At 48.8% G+C, this 19,149-nt stretch overlaps 1 protein-coding gene across 1 annotated transcript in view; it reads right to left on the reverse strand.

Moving 5' to 3' along the window:
* TTC28 (tetratricopeptide repeat domain 28) overlaps positions 1 to 19,149 on the reverse strand; it is a 478,850-nt gene that overhangs the window by 81,403 nt on the left and 378,298 nt on the right. The window contains exons 7-12 of the mRNA XM_038763228.1: positions 13,831 to 15,172; positions 11,386 to 11,909; positions 6,529 to 6,638; positions 5,024 to 5,153; positions 3,274 to 3,492; positions 893 to 1,058 (exon numbers count right to left, since the gene is read on the reverse strand). Coding sequence (XP_038619156.1) covers positions 893 to 1,058; positions 3,274 to 3,492; positions 5,024 to 5,153; positions 6,529 to 6,638; positions 11,386 to 11,909; positions 13,831 to 15,172 — 2,491 coding nt within the window. The remainder of the gene's footprint in view (positions 1 to 892; positions 1,059 to 3,273; positions 3,493 to 5,023; positions 5,154 to 6,528; positions 6,639 to 11,385; positions 11,910 to 13,830; positions 15,173 to 19,149) is intronic.

Below are 19,149 nucleotides of genomic sequence, written 5' to 3' on the forward strand. Positions count from 1 at the left end.
GGTATTCAGCTACGAACCTACTCATTATTTATCAGCTTATGACTGAAAATGGATCTCTGTCCTAATTAACTGAGTCACATTTTTGTTTATGGTAAAACCACCCACATACTCAGAGACAATGTGTAATCATAATTAGGTCCTTCATGCTCTACAGGGAAATAACTGAATAAAATAAGTAAGACCAACTGAGGTATCTCTTGCTAGGAGTTTGCCAACACCCCACAGAACTGCACTCATTTTACAGACCACCCCGTGATGGGAAAATTACAAAACACAATATAAGTGCATGCACGTCAGGAGATCTGGATTCTAATCCCAGCTATGCCATTTGCCTGTAATTTGACCTTGGAGAAGTCGCTGACTTTTTCTGTACCTCAGTTTCCTCATCTGTAAAATGGCGATTCAATACCTGTTTCATCCCCGTACCTTTGTTTGTAAGTCCAACTGGGAACAGGGACTGTTCCCGATCGGGTTACCTTGGATCTATCCCAGGGCTCAGCCCATAGTAAGTACTCAAAAAAAATACCCCAATTATTATTTTCTCCTCTAGGTCATATGGGAAATTCAGCCAATGGATTTCACAATCAAATAATAATAATGATAATTATGGTATTTGTTAAGTGCTCACTGTGTGTTAGGTACTGTACTGAGTGCTGGCGTGGATACAAGTAAATTGGGTTGGACACAGTCCCTGTCATGGTATCAATCCTCATTTTACATATGCGGTAACTGAGGTAAAGAGAAGTGTCTTGCCCAAGGTCACATAGCAAACAAGTGACTCTACTGTACTCTCCCAGATGCTTTGTACAGTGCTCTGCACATGGTACATGCCCCATAAATGCCATTAACTGACTGCCTGACTGAGCCTTAGAAAAGGACTCTCTTGACCTACCTTGTATAATAAGAGTCCACCCCCAATGCCTCCCGCGCACTGCTGATGTACTGCTCCAGTGCTGAGTTGGTCCCATTTTGGAGGATCACGCTACTAGTTTCATGGAAGTCGCTGGCATTTTCCACCATGTTGTCACCCAAATAATATTCATGGAACTTGAGGATTCCTACAGGAAGAAAGAAAATGCCAGCATGACACACGGAGAAGGAAAAATCTCACGGTGACTGATGAAGAAAGTACAGACCTGGGACAAAGCTGTCCACAGCACGGGAACTCCAAAAGTACCCCGGAAAAACACGAAATGCCGCCTCTCTGGGGAACTCTTAGAATTCAATCCAATGCTTCTTCCTCGTTTTCATTTTCAAACCTGATTCAGTTCTTTATGAATAATGGATCGGGGCAGAGATTTGTGCTTTGACTAACTGTTCAATCAGTCAGTCGTATCTACTGACCGCTTACTGTTTGCAGAGCACATTATTAAGCGCTTGGGAGAGTACGATGGAGAGTACAATATACAGTTCAGGATTCTATTGACTGATTGACTCCAATCATCCCTCCTTCTCCAACTAGTCTTTGTGGCTGATTGCCAGCACCCTGAGTCCTACCAACCCAAAGGTCATTCATTCATTCATTCAATCATATTTATTGAGCGCTTACTGTGTGCAGAGCACTGTACTAAGCACTTGGCCACATCGAGTGCTTATGAATTTTACTGGTCCTTACCCTCAGCACTCATGGACATAGGAAGATTCACTAGAGCGTGCCAGTTACAAATTCTGAGTTCACTTTTGAGAAATATTTTTATATCTATTTCCCCCATTACACTGTAAGTTCCCTGTGGGTAACAGGACTTGAACTTCTGTTGTTCTTTCCCAAACACCCAGTGGGCGTTTACACACCACGGCTACCATCACTGTTATTATTGCCAATGAATTTTAGGTGTCAAGATTAATGGGGGACAGAATTTGGCTCTCAGAAGCTTCTGGGAGCTGTCAATTAGTGGGGACATTTCATGCAGCACGTTTTTATTAGACCACAAAAACAATAAATATCCAAGGAAATCGAGAGAGTTTTCCTGTGGCAGTGGCCCCTTCAGGGAATGGCAAACATAAGAACAGAAAGCCCTCATTCTTCACGCTTCCTAATCATAAAATCCTCTCTAGTCTGTAAACTCTTATTTGATTTGTTGGGTCTCTAATGGGATAAAAACCATCAACATTTTATTATGCAAAAAATATGGCTCCAACAGCTAATTAGTTATTCTGCATTCAGGGATCACGTAGAAGCCCTTATGTTTAATGTTATTTAGTCCTCGAGGGTTGAGAACCCCTGAAATAACTCCTAAAAACACATAATACCTAGTTATGTGAATTGGGCACTGAGAAATTTAAAAGGGAGAACTGAATTTTAAGTACGGGTATTTAGTGTTCTTTGTCTCCTTAACTCTGACATGGTGAAGAGTCCCAATTATTAAATTGTAGGCAGAAAGATTTGCTGTCAACACTTTATTATATAATGAGCAGCAATGACCTGCAAATACAGTTGCTATTCAAAAGAAGAATATTCTGGTCTTGTTCCGCCATGATAAATGATCCCCTAGGCAGGAGGTGAGGATTGGAAGGGGAATGAGGAATATCCCATCAGGAAGTGCCAACAGTACTTACATTTTCGTAGCAGGGGGTTCTTACAAGGGGTACCTAGGGCCCTTATGGTATAAGCTAATACTACATCTCTTTCATTCTAACCATTAATATTGTACCTTGGCAGTTCATGCTTAATTATCCCTGCTGGTGGAGGGGTGAAGCAGCATGGATAAATCAATATGGGATGATGCATAACCAAGAAGGCAGCCAGAAGTGGGTGGGAGTGCCCTAGGATTTGTTTGTTTTTTTTAAAATGGTATTTGTTAAGTGCTTACTAGGTGCTAGGCACCGTACTAAGCTCTCGGGTAGCTACAAGTTAATCAGGTTGGATATAGGCCTTGTCCCATATAGGGCTCAAAGTCTTAATCTCCATTTTAGATGAGGTAACTGAGCCCCAAAGAAGTGAAGTGACCTGCTCGAGGTCCCACAGCAGATAAGCGACAGAGCCAGGATTAATAACCCAGGTCCTTTAGACTTTCAGGCTCGTGCTCTATCTACTAGGCCATGCTGCATCTCTGTCTGTTTGACAGAGGGAGGAGGCCATAAGTCACTTGAACCTGAAAAAGTTATTTTTGGTGACTTCGGTAGGATTGTGGGTGATAGAAGTTCAAAAATCGATTGTGGGGAAAAAAAAAACCCTACTAAAGTAGATAATCCCCTCATGGATACTTGAGGGTGGCCAGAGTTATCTAAATCATTTGTGCCACCCTCCCCATGCCCCCCAAAAAGGGGACTTACCTGCCCCAGGAGCAAGCAGCCAGCTGTACAGGTAGCCTGCAGCCAAAGAATAATAGAGCACTAGCCCCCTCTGGCTATTGACCATCTCCAATATCTGGTCAATAGTCACTGGGGAGTAGGGATCAGAGTCCTGTGGTCCTGTCTGGCGTTCCACCAGCAGATCAGCAAACGCCCTTGTCCTCCCCCTTTCGGCCACGGCCAGGGCTTCGTCGTGATGTCCTGAGAAGAACAGGAAAAGTTTGGTAAGAGATCACAGTTGACACTTCAGCCTCGGTAGGGTTACGCTTTCTGCAGAATCAATCAATCAATGAATGGTATTTATTGAGCACTTACTATGTTACTATGTGCACAACACTGTACTAAGGACTTGGGAGAGGATGATACAATAGAATTAGCAGTCACGGTCCTTGCCCAAAATGAATTTACAGTCTAGAGGGGGAAGCACCAACAATGTCCTAAAATACCAGCAGGCCTTGTGGGCCCCAGGGCTAATGATTCAGGGTTTGCGGTGGTCCAACTCACATGGCTCTTAGCAAATGAGGCACTAACTAAAGAGGCAGAGGGGTGGTGAGAGGAAGGAGGAGAAACAGAATCAGCCTCCTCTCTGATCTCCCATCCTCCTGTCTCTCCCCACTTCAATCTATACTTCACGCTGCTGCCCGGATCATCTTTGTGCAGAAATGTTCTGGGCATGTTACTCCCCTCCTTAAAAATCTCCAGTGGCTACCAATTAACCTATGCATCAGGCAAAAACTCCTCACTCTCGGCTTCAAGGCTGTCCATCACCTCGCCCCCTCCTACCTCACCTCCCTTCTTTCCTTCTACGGCCCAGCCCGCACCCTCCGCTCCTCTGCCGCTAACCTCCTCACTGTGCCTCGTTCTCGCCTGTCCCGCCATCAACCCCTGGCCCACATCCTCCCCCTGGCCTGGAATGCCCTCCCTCCAAACATCCGCCAAGCTAGCTCTCTTCCTCCCTTCAAAGCTCTACTGAGAGCTCACCTCCTCCAGGAGGCCTTCCCAGATTGAGCTCCCTCCTTCCTCTCCCCCTCCCCATCCCCCCCGCCTTACCTCCTTCCCCTCCCCACAGCACCTGCATATGTTTGTACAGATTTATTACTCTATTTTACTCGTACATATTTACTATTCTATTTATTTTATTTTGTTAATATGTTTTGTTTTGTTGTCTGTCTCCCCCTTCTAGACTGTGAGCCCGCTGTTGGGTAGGGGCCGTCTCTATATGTTGCCAACTTGTACTTCCCAAGCACTTAGTACAGTGCTCTGCACACAGTAAGCGCTCAATAAATACGATTGATTGATTGATTGATTGATGATTGAATGAATGAATGAAAAAGGACAATGTCTCTGAAACTGACACTAAAAAAGCGGGTCAAGAAGGAATAATGATGGTATTTGTTAAGTACTTACTATGCCCCAGGCACTATACTAAGCGCTGGGGTGGATATAAGCAAATTGAGTTGGACACAGTCCCTGACCTCTGTGGGGCTCACAGTCTCAATCCCCATTTTACAGATGAGGTAACTGAGACCCAGGAAGTGACTTGACCAAGGTCTCACAGCACACATGCGGCGAAGCCAGAATTAGGACCCATGATCTGACTCCCAGGACAGTGCGACATGCTGCTTTGCAGCTGGTACTAGCATCTTGGTCAGAGCAACTACGAATCCTGTCCTCCCTCTGCCATTTCCAACCTTCAGATACCAAAGACTCCCGACGCCAATTCTTGGCTCACCCAGGCTGACGAGGACCCGCTGGAGGGCTTGGTAGGAAGAGGTCTGCAGGTCAAACAGAGACAGCTTGTAGTCCGTGCTCAGCTGCACTTCGTGTCGGATTGTTTCAAACAAGGCTGATGCTCTATAGAGCTGGAAATAGAGAGGAGGTTAGGGTCTTCACCTGAGAGACATCAATAGATACTACTGTTCCCAAGTCAGAAGTGTGCATAGAAGTTACCGCCCTGGAATGGTCAGGGAGGATGCGAAGCTATTTGAACGCTCAGAGAGGCCCTCTGTTCTTTACCCCATTTTATTTTTGACAATAATAATGATAATAATAATTTTGGTATTTGTTAAGCGCTTAGTATGTACCAGGCACTGTACTAAGCGCTAGGATGGACACACCAAATCAGGTCGGACACACTGTCTGTCCCACATGAGGCTCACAGTCTCGGTCCTCATTTTCCAGATGAGGTAACTGAGGCCCAGAGAAGTGAAATGACTTGCCCAAGGCCACACAGAAGACAAGTGGCAGAGTGGGGAATAGAACCCAGGTGCTTCTGACTCCCAGGCCTGTGCTCTATTAACTTGGCCACAAAAAACAGACAACTCCCTCAACTGTCCCTGTGGCATGGTAGAACACGCAAGTCAGTATCTCAGGTTGAATCAGACATCTGAAACTATTCTGAAACCTGATCCTGAAAACTTGAAAATTGCCCGCCCCAAAATAATACTCGAGGGTTGTCAACCCCAGGGGCTGGATTCAGATCCAACTTTCACTTGGACCTTTCTCACAGATGTGTGCTTTAAAAAAGGAGGTTGGGATGACGAATCTTTATTTCCAAGAGAGCTTCAGTGTGGATCATGTGTCAATGATGTGCTCCGGTAATTCGGAGTTGATGTTCCCAGAGTTCCCAAAGGCCAAATAGTTTCACTAATTAAAATAAGCACAACATTGTACCAACTGAGAAGCAGCATGATCTAGTGGTAAGATCCCAGGATTGGAGTCAAAGGACCTGGGTTCTAATCCCAGCTCCATGACATGTCTGTTAGATGATATTGGGAAAGTCACTTAAATTCTTTGTACCTCAGTTACCTCATCTGTAAAATGGGGATTAAGACTGAGAGACCCAGGTGGGGCAAGGGACTGTGCCCAACCCAATTTGCTTATATCCACCCCAGCACTTAGTACAGTGCCTGGCACATGGTAGGTGCTTAACAAATACCACAATTATTATTATTAAAGTAATATACGGGCCCAGCCCAGGGAGATCAGAGTGTATTTCAGGAGTGGGCAGGATCCTGCAATATATTACTCTTCCCACCTGCAAAGAAAGAGTCCTCTGAGGCCTGATCCCCACAGTATCGCTTCTCACTCATCCCATGGCAGTTAGCCACAAGCAGGGGGGTGAGAGGCGCCTGAAGCCATCCCAGCTGCGGTTCTCTGGAGGGCCCCGGCATCCCGCGTTTACGTCCCACATTTCCGAACCCACTCCCGGCCTCCGCTGGCCATTCCCGGGCTCACCTGGTGCTGTGACTCTTCCAGGTTCCCACTGGCCCAGAGGGAGAGGCCGAGGCCGTGGCGGATTTTGGCTTCATCCTCTCTGCGCCCCAACTGCTCTGCCAGCCTCAAACCTAGAGTCGGGAGAATGGAACAAGTTACAAAAACAAAGGAGACGAACTCCTGTGTAAGACATAGCCACCAGGATTCATCCAGACCAGGCAGGACAAGGCATGGAATCTAAGGAAAATGGAGGGCACATTGAAGGCATGTCTCCTCCAAGAGGCCTTCCATTCATTCAATCGTATTTACTGAGTGCTTACTGTGTGCGGAGCACTGCACTAAGCACTTGGGAAGTACAAGTTGGCAACATATAGAGACGGTCCCCACCCGATAATGGGCTCACAGTCTAGACAGGGGAGACAGACAACAAAACAAAACAAGTAGACAGGTGTCAATACCATCAGAATAAATAGAATTATAGCTATATACACATCATTAATAAAAGAAATAGAATAGTAAATATGTACAAGTAAAATAAATAGAGCAATAAATCTGTACAAACATATATACAGGTGTTGTGGGGAGGGGAAGGAGGTAGGGTGGGGGAAGGAGGTAGGGTGGGGGAGGATGGGGAGGAGGAGAGGAAAAAGGGGGCTTAGTTTGGGAAGACATCTAGGAAGAGGTGAGCTCTCAGTAGGGCTTTGAAGGGAGGAAGAGAGTTAGCTTGGTAGATGTGTGGAGGGAGGGCATTCCAGGCCAGGGGGAGGACGTGGGCCGGGGGTTGACAGCGGGAAAGACAAGAATGAGGTACAGTGAGGAGGTTAGCGGCAGAGGAGCGGAGGGTGCAGGCTGAGCTGTAAGCCCTCATTTTCTCTTCTCCCACTCCCTTCTGCGATGCCCTTGCACTTGGATTTGCTCCCATTTTCCAATTATGTACATATCTGTAATTTATTTATGTATAGTCATGTCTGTCTCCCCCTCTACGCTGTAAGCTTGCTGTGGGCACGGAACGTGTCTACCAACTCTGTTATAATGTACTCCCCCATGTGCTCAGTACAGAGCTCTGCACAGAGGAAGCACTCAATAAATATGACTGACTGATCAACTGATCTATTGAATGATGGACAGAATGCAGACTTCACTTCAGTACTGGGGCCTAGTGGAAAGAACAGGGACTTGAAGTCAGAAGGACCTGGCTTCCAAGCTCAGCTCTGCCACTCATCAGCTGTGTGACTTTATTTCTCTGGGCCTCTGTTACCTCATCTGTAAAATGGGATTACTACTGTAAGCCCCACATAGGACATGGACTGTGTCCAACCTGATTAACTTGCATCTCCCCCAACGCATAGTAGATTGCCTGGCATGTAGTAAGCATTTAACAAATACCATTAAAAAAGTATGTCTGAGAGTCAGAGGTCCTGGGTTCTACTGCGTGACCTGGGGTAGGTGACTTAAGTTCTTCATGCCTCAGCTTCCTCATCTGAAAATGGGGATTAAATTTTCTCCCTCCCTCTACCTTAGACTGTGACCCCAAGTGGGACAGGTACTGCAGTCGACCTGATTGTCTTGTATCTATACCATGGCTTAATACAGTGTTCGGCATGTAGTAAGCGCCTAACAAACACTGCAGTTTTTATTACTCCACCAGAATACGTGCTTCTTCTAAGATACTGAGTGCTGGTGAAGTACAATACGCCAGGACACCTAGCAAGCTAATTGCTTCAGATCCCTAGCTTCTTCTAAATAATAACTCACAAAGAGGGCTAACAGCAGGAATGAGGCAGGGAGGACAAAGAGAGGCACTAAAATACAAATGAAACAGAAGGAAACAAGGAAACATTCAGTCCTGCGAAGGATATTTCCTGGGCTCTAAGCTTATTTATATGGATTTTTGGACATCTTTCCTGATGTCATCCCAAGTCTAGTGTGTGGATCAGGATATACCCTGTGAAAGAAACCTTGGGCATCACGTTTTGTTGAGGTGAGGTAGAGGGTAGATTTTGTGAGTTATTTTTGAGGGCAGAGGAGATTCCAACAACATTGCAGAAATGAGCATTTCTTGCTTGTGGTATTTCCGGCCAGGGCATTCCATATTCAATCTGTTTTTACTCTCAGGCCAGGACTTTCAATCTGCCACATCGGGTGGCCCAGCAAGGGCTGACAAGGAATAGATAAGGCCTGCATGAATCTGACGGGAACTAATAGCCTTTCCCTAGGATCCTGTGGCTTTTGTTTCTGCTCCAGGACAAGCAGCTGCGTTTCAGGACGGAACCCCCCTGGAGTCCTGGGGCTGCGAAATCTGAGAGTGGAGGGCAATTCTGAGCTCCGCTTTACTCCTCCTTATCTTTATGCCTCCCTGGGGGAGTTACCTGGAGCAGAGTGCCAGGTTCCACACCCGTTCTGTGATTTTACACAACAGAACGCTTTACACAACAGAACACGGGGCATCAGGGGCTTTGTCTGGCTCTAAATAACTTCAGAGTTTTGCAAGGGGATTCATGGTAAATCGCTCTGAGTTTCCACAAAACACATCCACCCAATCGCACCCAGGGAGGCCTCTCACTCTCAACCAACCACAATAAGTCACTAGTATCTGCTGAGTGCCTTCTGCAGGCCAAGTACTGTACCAAGCACTTGGAAGAGAGTTGGTAGTCACCATCCTTGTGCACGCCAATCTTACAGTGAGGAGCTCACAATCACACTCCATGTACTCCCTGAGGGCAGGGACTACATCTCATGCGTCTGTTGAACTTTCCAAAGCATTTAGTACACTACATTGTGCTCAGTAGGTGCTCAATATAATACGATTATTTCCACTGCTGCTGCTGCTGCTACTACGAGACTGTGAGTTTCTCCTCTTGGACTGTACGTTCCTTGTGGGCAGAGAACACGTCTACCAGCTCTTGTTATAATTTACTTTCCTACATGCTTGGGGAAGCAGCATGGCTCAGTGGAAAGAGCCCGGGCTTTGGAGTCAGAGGTCGTGGGTTCAAATCCCAGCTCCGCCACTTGTCAGCTGTGTGACGTTGGGCAAGTCGCTTCACTTCTCTGGGCCTCAGTTCCCTTATCTGGAAAATGGGGATGAAGACTGTAAGTCCCTCGTGGGACAACCTGATTACCTTGTACCTACCCCAGCGCTTAGAACAGTGCTTTGCACATAGTAAGCGCTTAACAAATACCAACATTATTATTATTATTATTACGGGGCTCAGCACACAGTAAATGCTCAATAAATACGACTGATGGTTTACTGCTGCTGTTACTTCTACTAGTAATAATAATTATTATGGTATTTGTTATGTGCTTACTATGTGCCAAGCACTGTTCTAAGTGCTGGGGGTAGAAAGAAGGTAATCAGATTGTTCCACATGGGGCTCACAGTCTCAACCGCCATTTTACAGATGAGGTAACTGAGGCACAGAGAAGTTAAGTGACTTGTCCAAGGTCACAGAGCAGACAAGTGACAGAGCCAGGATTAGAACCCACGACCTCTGACTCCCATTTCCATTCTCTTGCCACTAGGCCATGCTGCTTCTCCTCCTCCTCCTACTGCTATAGCTACTTCTCTTGAAGCTACTCCTCTAGTCAGAGCCGATCCCAACAGGCTGCTGCCAGCTCTACCCCAGTGTCGATCCCAAATGGATCACGTCACCTCAAGCAGCGGCTTCTGCTAAGATCTTTTTTAGCAACTCTTCCACCTCTGTCTGATCTGCCCCTCTCCAGCACGAGCTGACCACTGCGGCTAAAACCCTGGCCAAGCCTGCTGCTCTGAGCACTAATCACTACCCTTCTGGGACATCCCTCAGACACAATACCCGCTCTGACTGTGGCCTTCAACACTCCACCAACTGGTTTCATCCTAGTGGTCTGCACTCATTTCTTACTCCAATCCTCAGCCAGCACCCATACGATTGTATTGTATTCTCCCAAGAGCTTAATAGAGTGCTCTGCACATAGTAAGTGCTCAATAAATACCACTGATTGACTGATGCTTTGTGCCCAGTATGGCTCGGACTAATTGATGGATGATTCTCCTACCACGCTCACCCAACTGCACCCTGTGTTTATTATATCCTAATGGCCCAAAAGAGAAAGGAAATCAATTCATGCATCTTGTCTTCCCTACTAGATTGCAAACTGGAGGTGGAGACCAAGCCCATGATGGTGCATGGGCACTTTTGAGATTCAGCATGGCCTGGTGGAAAGGGCATGGGCTGGGAGTCAGATGAGTTGGGTTCTAATCCTGGCTCTTCTACTTGCCTGCTTGTGTGACCTTGGGCAAGTCACCGCACTTCTTGGTGCCTCAGTTCCCTCACCTGCAAAATGGGGATTCAATACCTGCTCTCCCTCCTACTTAGACTGGGAGCCCCATGTGGGACCTGATGATCTTGTGCCTCCCCCAGTGCTTAGTACAGTGCTTGACATAGAGTATGCACTTACCAAAGACCACAGTAATTTGTTTATTGTGTTTGTTAAATGCATACTATGTGCCAGGCACTGTACAATGCACCTGGGTAGATCCAAACTAATCAGGTTGGACACCGTCCCTTGTCACACGTGGGGCTCCCAGCCTTAATCCCCATTTTCCAGATGAGGGAACTGAGGTCCAGAGAAGTGAAGTGACTCGCCCAAGATCCAACAGAAGACAACCAGCAGAGATGGATTAGAAGCTAGGTCCTTCTGCCTTTCAGGTTGTGCTCTATCCAGTAGACCACACAGCTTCTGCTTATTATTACTATCATTATCATTATCTGTATTATTACAGTGAATGAGCTATGAACCCAGAAGGTCTCTGCAAATAGGCAAGGGGGATGACGAGGAGTGAAGACCTCCTCCGGTCTGAGGCCCGCCCCGTTCACTCCCCCATTATCCACCTACCTTCCTGGAGATACATGACTGCCTGCGAGTAGTTCTGCAAGGCATGGTGGGTCCTTCCCAGGCTGCTGTACGACACGGTCTTGGCCACCAGGTCGTTCATCTGAGCCGCGATGCTCAGGTGCTGCTCTTGGTACACCACGGCCCGCTCGAAGGTGCCCAGCGACTCGTAGGTCAGGCCCAGGTTGCCATAGGCCCGGCCCTGGCCCGTCGGGTTGTTGGTCTCCTCTGCGATCTGGAGGTCCAGCTGGTGGTACTGCAGGGCCGTGTCGTACTCGCCCATCTGCTGGTAGATGGCCCCGAGCCCACAGGCTGCATCGCTCTCCAGGGCTCGGTCTTTCATCTCCCTGGCGATGGTCAGCTGGCGCTCCAGGCAGGAGATGGCCTGCTCGAAATTGCCCAGCTGGCTGTGGAGGCTCCCCAGCTCCCCATAGGCCTGGGCTTTGTTGAAGGCCTCGCCCAGCTCGTGGGCCACCACCAGCCTCTTCTCAAAGCACACCAGGGCCTGTTGCAAGCTCCCCATCGCCCTGCAAGGAAGACAAAGGAGAAGGGCCTTGACAACAATGAAGGTACTGGGCACTGTTCTAAGCACTGGGGTAGATACAACTTCATCAGGTTGGACACAGTCCCCAGCCCACATGGGGCTCTCAGTCTTCATCTCCATTTTACAGATGAGGGAACTGAGGTTCCAGAGAAGTCAAGTGACTTGTCCGAGGTCACACAGCAGACAAAGGGCAGAGCCAGGATTAGAACCCGGGTACTTCTCAGTCCCAGGCCCGGGTGCAAGCCGCTAAGCCACGCTGCTTCTCGGGGCCCAGGTGCCCAAACGTTAATGGCCCTGAGCAGATGAACAGCATTTATCACTGTCACTTACTCCAGGGGCTCTTAACTCCTCTCCTAGCTAAAAATCTATCACGCTCTCTTACTGGAAGGTCCAAGGTGAGTTCATAATCTGGAAAGCAATTCAAAAGTCATCCTTCGGTGACCTTTCCGGGCGCTCCAGAGGTAAGGGATGCTGCTCCCCTCCTTTTCCCCTCCCCCTGCCGGGGGACCTTCAGATGTATTAATGGGCACGAGTAAATCAAGTGGCACCCAGCCTGCTCCTTCCAACTACTTGGAATTCTGGGTAAATCACTTTGCAAGGCCTATAAATCCCTCCCTATGGGCTCCTGGGGGATGCAAAAAAAGAGTGCCACTTTTCAGGGTGACATTCACACCTGAATAACTCTCCCTGGCTTCTCTCAGGCAGGACGGCTTTCCTAACCGCTGTTCTCCAGGGCCCGGCGGAAACTCTTGCCCACAGGGAAGAGGGCACAAACTCACCGAGTCCATCTCTCCCTCTAGCCCACGTGCTAGACTATGTGCACCCCCACCCCCTCTTGCACCCACACACAGAGGTATGCTCTGTCTCACATGTACAAACCTTCTCAGTAGAGGCCTGGGGGCTGGAGGGCTATTTGGCGGAGAGAGGGCAAGGAAAGTGGTGGGGGAGGTTTGCAGTAGTGGGGAGCGAGTTTTCAGGAGGGAGGGAGAGGGATGTCCACCCAGATGGTGACGAAGGCATCAGGCTGGCACCCTGGTGAGGGAGGGGGAATCACTCTGCTGGAGGGAGGGGGTGGGGGGGGGGGGGAGAGAGAGAGAGAGAGAGAGAGAGAGAGAGAGAGAGAGAGAGAGAGAGAGAGAGAGAGTGTGTGTGTGTGTTTGTGTGTGTGTGTGTCGGGGGTGGGGTGTCCAGTCCCACATGAGCAGGGAACACCATTCTGGTTCCTCTTCTTCTACCTCTAGTGAATCCCACCCGGTTCCAGCTTACTTCCTGCACTGTCTGTCAAATACAGTCTCCCCCTTCTAGACTGTGAGCCCGCTGCTGGGTAGGGGCCGTCTCTATATGTTGCCAACTTGTACTTCCCAAGTGCTTAGTACAGTGCTCTGCACACTGTAAGCACTCAATAAATACGATTGAATGAATGAATACACACCTTACACCGAGCTGGCCTCCTTCATGGGTGTCACCTATGTATTTCCTCTGGCTTACATAGACAGACACCCCCACAGACAGACAGACAGACAGACAGACACACACACACACACACACACACACACCCATCTACAGGATTCTTTATAAGAAAAACTTTTTTTTAACCTTACTGTTTTTTATGTTGTCAGCTCGGTATGTCTAGACTGTATGTTCGTTATGGGTAGGAAACGTGTCTGCTAACTCTGTTGTATTGTACTCTCCCACGCATTTAGTACAGTTCTCAGCACACTGTAAGTATTCAATAAATACCACTGAGCGACTGACTGACTGACTGACTGTCAGACTGCCTGAATCACTTTAAGCCAAATTTTCCCAACCCAGGTCTACAGGGCACAGACCTAAGCCTGGAGTTTCGGGAACTCTGTCTCCAAGAGGCCGATCCAAAAGAATGGAGCAATTTCACCAGCTGTTACCTGTGTCCGTTTCCCAGGCCCCGGTAGGCCTTGGCCTGGTCTTGCATGCGATTCAAGCTCTGAGCCACCGACAGGTACTGCTCGTAGTACTTGACGGCCTCCTCGTAGTCGCCCAGAGCCTCGTAGCAGTCCCCCAAGTTGCCGTAGGCCCGTCCTCGGTCTAGCACGGACTCGTTCCCGCTGAGCTGCTGCAGCATGGCCAGCTGCTGCTCGAAGTAGCCGATGGCCTCTTCCATGACGGTCATGTTCATCTTGGTGATGCCCATGTTGCCGTAGACCTGGGCTTCGATGCTCGGGTCCTTGAGCTTCTGGCCCAGTTCCAGCTGCTCTTGGTAACACTTGAACGCCATGGTGTACTTCCCCAGGGCCATGTACACGGCGGCCAAGTGCCCGTGAGCCCTGCATTCCCCCGGTAGGTCGCTCAGCTCCTGGTAGACCTCCAGCTCCTGGGTGTGGTAGCCCAGGGCCTTGTCGCATTTTTGGATCATCCGGTAGGCGGTCCCCAGGGCCGCGTAGGCGCTGGCTTCCAGTCTCCGGTCCTTCGCCTGGTGAGCTAAGCTCAGCTGCTGCTCATAGAACTTGATGGCCCCCGTTAGATCCTTCTTGCAGACGAAGATGTCGCCCAGGTTCCCCAGGGCCCGAAACTTGGCCTGGCAGTTGTTCAGGGCCTGGGCGAGCGACAGCAGGTACTTCTGGCACTCTTCCGCTTGGTCGAAGTTCAGTAAGGCCTTGAAGGCCAGGCCCAGATTGCAGTAGGCCTTGGCTTGGCTCAGTTTATCGTGCAGGTCCTTGGCCAAGGCCAAGTCCTGCTCGTAGTATCTGACGGCTTCCTGGTAGTTCCCCAGGCAGTAGTGCGCGTATCCGAGGTTATGGCAGACCTTCCCCTCCCCCTCCATGTCCTGGAGCTCGGGGGACAGCCGGAGGTACTGCTCGTAGTACGGGGCGGCCTGGCCGAACTCTCCCCGGGAGCAGTGGAAGTTCCCCAGGTTGCTCAGGGCCCGAGCTTCACTCTGGATGTCCCGCAGCTCCCGGGCGATGTTGAGGTGGTTTTGGTAGTGCTGCAGGGCGCGGTCGTGGGCCCCCAGGGCCTGGTAGGCCACGGCCAGGTTCCCGTGGGTGGACGCTTGCGAGGCACGGTCGTTCACCTCCATGGAGATCTGCAGCTCCTGACGGTGGTACTTGACCGCCTGGTCGTACAGGCCCAGGGCGTTGTAGGCGTTGCCCATGTTGCCGTACGCCCGCCCCTGGGCCGCATAGTCGCTCAGCTCCTGAGCGATGGACAGGTGGGTTTTGTGTAATTTCAGGGCTGCGTCATAGTCACCTTTCATCTGGTGGATGATGCCTGCAAAACACAGCGGCAAAGAGCGTTCATCAGGCTGGCGAGCCATAATAATAAAAATGATGGCATTTATTAAGCGCTTACTATGTGCAAAGCACTGTTCTAAGCACTGGGGAGGTTACAAGGTGATCAGGTTGTACCATGGGGGGCTCACAATCTTAATCCCCATTTTACAGATGAGGTAACTGAGGCCCAGCGAAGTTAAGTGACTTGCCCAAAGTCACACAGCTGACAATTGATGGAGCCAGGATTCAAACCCATGACTCTGACTCCAAATCCCATGCTCTTTCCACTGACCCACACTGCTTCTCTATCCATCCATCCATCCATCATGGGGATTGGAGGAGGGGAATCTATGAATCATCATCATCATCATCACAATAATGTTGGCATTAGTTAAGCGCTTACTATGTGTCAGCCACTGGACCGAGCCCTGGGGTAGATACAAGCAAATCGGATGGGACTCAGTCCCTGTCCCATGTGGGGCTCCCAGGCTTCACCCCCATTTTCCAGGTGAGGTAACTGAGGCACAGAGAAGTAAAATGAGTTGCCTAAGGTCACATGGCAGACATGTGGCGGGGTCGGGATTAGAACCCATGTCATCTGACTCCCAGGGTCATGCTCTTTTCACTAGACCAGGCTGCTTCCCCACTGAATGCTTACTAGGAGCAGCAGCTTGGCCTAGTGGACAGAGACCAGGCCTGGGAGTCAGAAGGAGTTGGGTTCTAATCCCAGCTCTGCCACTTGTCTGCCAGGTGAATTTAGGCAAATCACTTCACTTCTCTGGGCCTCGGCTATCTCATCTGGAAAATGGAGACTAAGGCTTGTGAACCCCATGTGGGGCAGGGACTGTGGCCAACCCCGTTTGCTTGTATCCACCCCAGAGTTTAGTACAGTGCTTGGAAGACAGTATAATAAATACTATTATTCCTGTGTGAGGAGCACATCAGACACAAAGTGCTACAAGGCAAGCTTAGCCAACAGTGCCAAATGTATGTTCTTTTGACAGAGTTATTTCTCTCCCCGATAAGAGCGCTAATTCGTTCCAATTCCTCTCCATCTCCAATACTTCCTTAACCCACAGAGAAACCTTTCATTGCTACGGGTGTTCTCCAGATGGGTGACGTACACGTCATGGAAGGTTGCCAACACGTCGACTGATGGAGTTTATTGAGCCCTCACGGGGTGCAGGGCACTGTACTGAGTGCTTGGGAGAGTCCAACACAATATAGTTGTCAGACATGATCCCTGCCCTTATCAAGATTTCATTTGTTAAATGCTTGCTAAGTGCCAAGCACTGTACTAAACATTGGGATAGATACAATATGAACAGACAGGACATAGTCCCTGTCCCTAAGGGGCCTATGAGGGAGGAAGAATGGTTATTTTATCCCTATCTTACAGAGGAGGTCACTGAGGCCCAGTGAAGAAAGCAACTTGCCCAGGGTCACACAGCAGGTAAAGGGCAGAGCCGGGATCATCACCCAGGTCCTCTGACTCCCAAGCCCGTGTTCTTTCCGCTGAGCCACGAGAGCCCTTTTCCTCCTCCTGTCTCCCTCGATTCTGCCGCTAACATTTGAGAAAGAGGGAGCCAGAAGGCGAGCTGTCAAATCCAAGAGGCGGGAATTTCCCAAGCTTTGGGGGCAAAACAGAGCATCTGGTGGCCTGTACTTTATGCACCAAGTCCACGTTTTATGAATAACGACATGAGGGAATGTAAGGACCACCTGTCTAATGGGCAAGTTGTCATTTCACATTTTCGGAGGTGGGAGTTACAAGATGACAACTCTATTTCCACAACACTTGGGGCAGGAAAGGCAGTGCACTGCGTGGTCCCTCCATTCTGAGGGAGTCAAATGGGATTAGGAGGGTAGAGAGGCGGCTTGCTGTTTACTCTCAAGGACACTTGAAACTAATGCTTTGAGCCCGTTATGGGCAGGGAGCGTGTCTGCTCGTTCTGTTGTACTGCATTCTTCCAAGGACCTAGTTCAGTGCTCTGCACACAGTAAGCACTCGATCAATACCATTAATTGACTGATTGATTGTCCTTTTCAAGCAGGGCAGGCAGACTTAGGGGGCTGAAAGCCCTTGAAACTATTCACTTAAAAGCTACATGTTACATAGCAACCAAAAAAAAATACAAAAATTCCAGGCCCCTTTTCCTAGGTGCAATTACTCATTCATTCAATCGTATTTATTGAGCGCTTACTGTGTGCAATTATTAACTTGGGAAAGTCCACTGTCAGTTACTTTTCAATCAATCAACCAACCAATGACATTTATTGAATGTTTACTGTGGGCAGAGTACTGCACTAAGCACTTGGGTGAGTGCAATACAACGGAGGTAGTAGACACTTTCCCTGCCCACACCAAGCTTTCTCTTCCCTCCCTTTTCCTCTTCCCGATGCCGTGACTGCTCATAAATTTAAAGGTGTCCTTCAATCAATCATCAATCAATCAAGTGATTGAGTGCTGAGCCCTGGAAATGAAGCACAAGTTCCCTTTGTGGGAGGAACCACCAACACGATTTAGCAGGTGCCTGAAGTGCTTTTGAATGATTCTGCTGCTTCATCGGTGACCAGTTAATCAATCTATCGTATTTATTGAACACTTCCTTTTGTGCAGAGCATATACTAAGCACTTGTGAGTGCCTGATACACTTTCACCCCAGACAACCAAAGTCCTGGACCACCTCCGGGAGACAGATTTTTTTGGTTAGGGTAGGGTGGTTAGGATACATGCTGGAGGGATTTTTTGGTTTTGTTTTTCCTTCAGTAGTGGTGATGACTTGCACTGAGTCATCCACACTCTCTGTAGTGCATCTCAAACCAGAATTCTAAAGAGAGGCCCTTCTATTTAAATCCAAAAGAGATGAGTGTGGAGTCTGGAGTTCAACTCAAAGGAAACAAACACGAAAACAGTTCTTTTTCTTGTGGCCCAACACATGCTTCCTCCCCCCAACCCCCCAAAAAAGGAGGCTGTGGGCTGGAGTTTGTTGCTGTTCATTCATTTGTGAAAAGAAGTGCCTGCTGTTTATAGCAAAAGTGATCAAAACTCCTGCCAAATCACTCACTCCACACCCTCCTCCCCCCCGATCCTGGCCTCCTTTTTCTACTCTTTTTTCTCTACCTTTTCCCCTCTTTTGTCTCCTTTAAGCTGTCAGGCTCCTTGGAAATAACCGACCCTCCAAATGCAGATTTCTCTCTGCAGGGCCAAGAGCGAGGAGTGAAATGGACCTGCCTCTGCATGAAGAGACTTTCTCTCACTCCCCCACCAGGCAGGCTCTTCTGCAAGAAGGTGGACGTGCTCTTGGCAGCCTTCCCCTTGCTGAAAGGGATCCTGGGAGTTGCCAAGAGAATGACGGAACATGCTGAGGAGATAATCGGCAGACCCTCTTTCCCTTTGGAGGCCAGGGCTGGCTTGCCAAGGTGATCAGTGGGTTCACAGCTTCCCCAGAGTGCAGGACGCAGCAGGCACCCTTTATGGGACAGCGTGCTGCAAAGTGGGGTTGTAAGTGAAAATCAGCAGGGTGGAAGATCTTGTTTCCTCCGGGAAAGCAGATGATAGAAATTAGTTTGAAATGAATACTGAGCAAGTTCAAGGCGCCCCCTAGCGCTCACCAACTCTTACTCCCAGGGAAAACACGGAGATGCAAATAGACTCCCTGATAATAATAACAATAATAATAATTGTGGTACTTGTTAAGTGCTTACTACGTGACAGGCACTGTACTAAGCGCTGGGGTAGTTACAAGATAATCGGGTTGGACGCAATCCCTGTCCCACATAGGACTCAATTTCCATTATACACATGAGGAAACTGAGGCCCAGAGACGTTAAGTGACTTGCCTGAGGTCACACAGTGGACAAGTGGTGGAGCAGGGATTAGAACCCAGATCCTTGGATTCCTAGGACCATTCTCTTTCCACTACGCCATGCTGCTTCTGATAGCCCCGCCAAACTGCTCATGGAATTGGACTG

This window comes from Tachyglossus aculeatus, chromosome 21, assembly GCF_015852505.1.
Source record: "Tachyglossus aculeatus isolate mTacAcu1 chromosome 21, mTacAcu1.pri, whole genome shotgun sequence".
Lineage (NCBI taxonomy): Eukaryota > Metazoa > Chordata > Mammalia > Monotremata > Tachyglossidae > Tachyglossus > Tachyglossus aculeatus.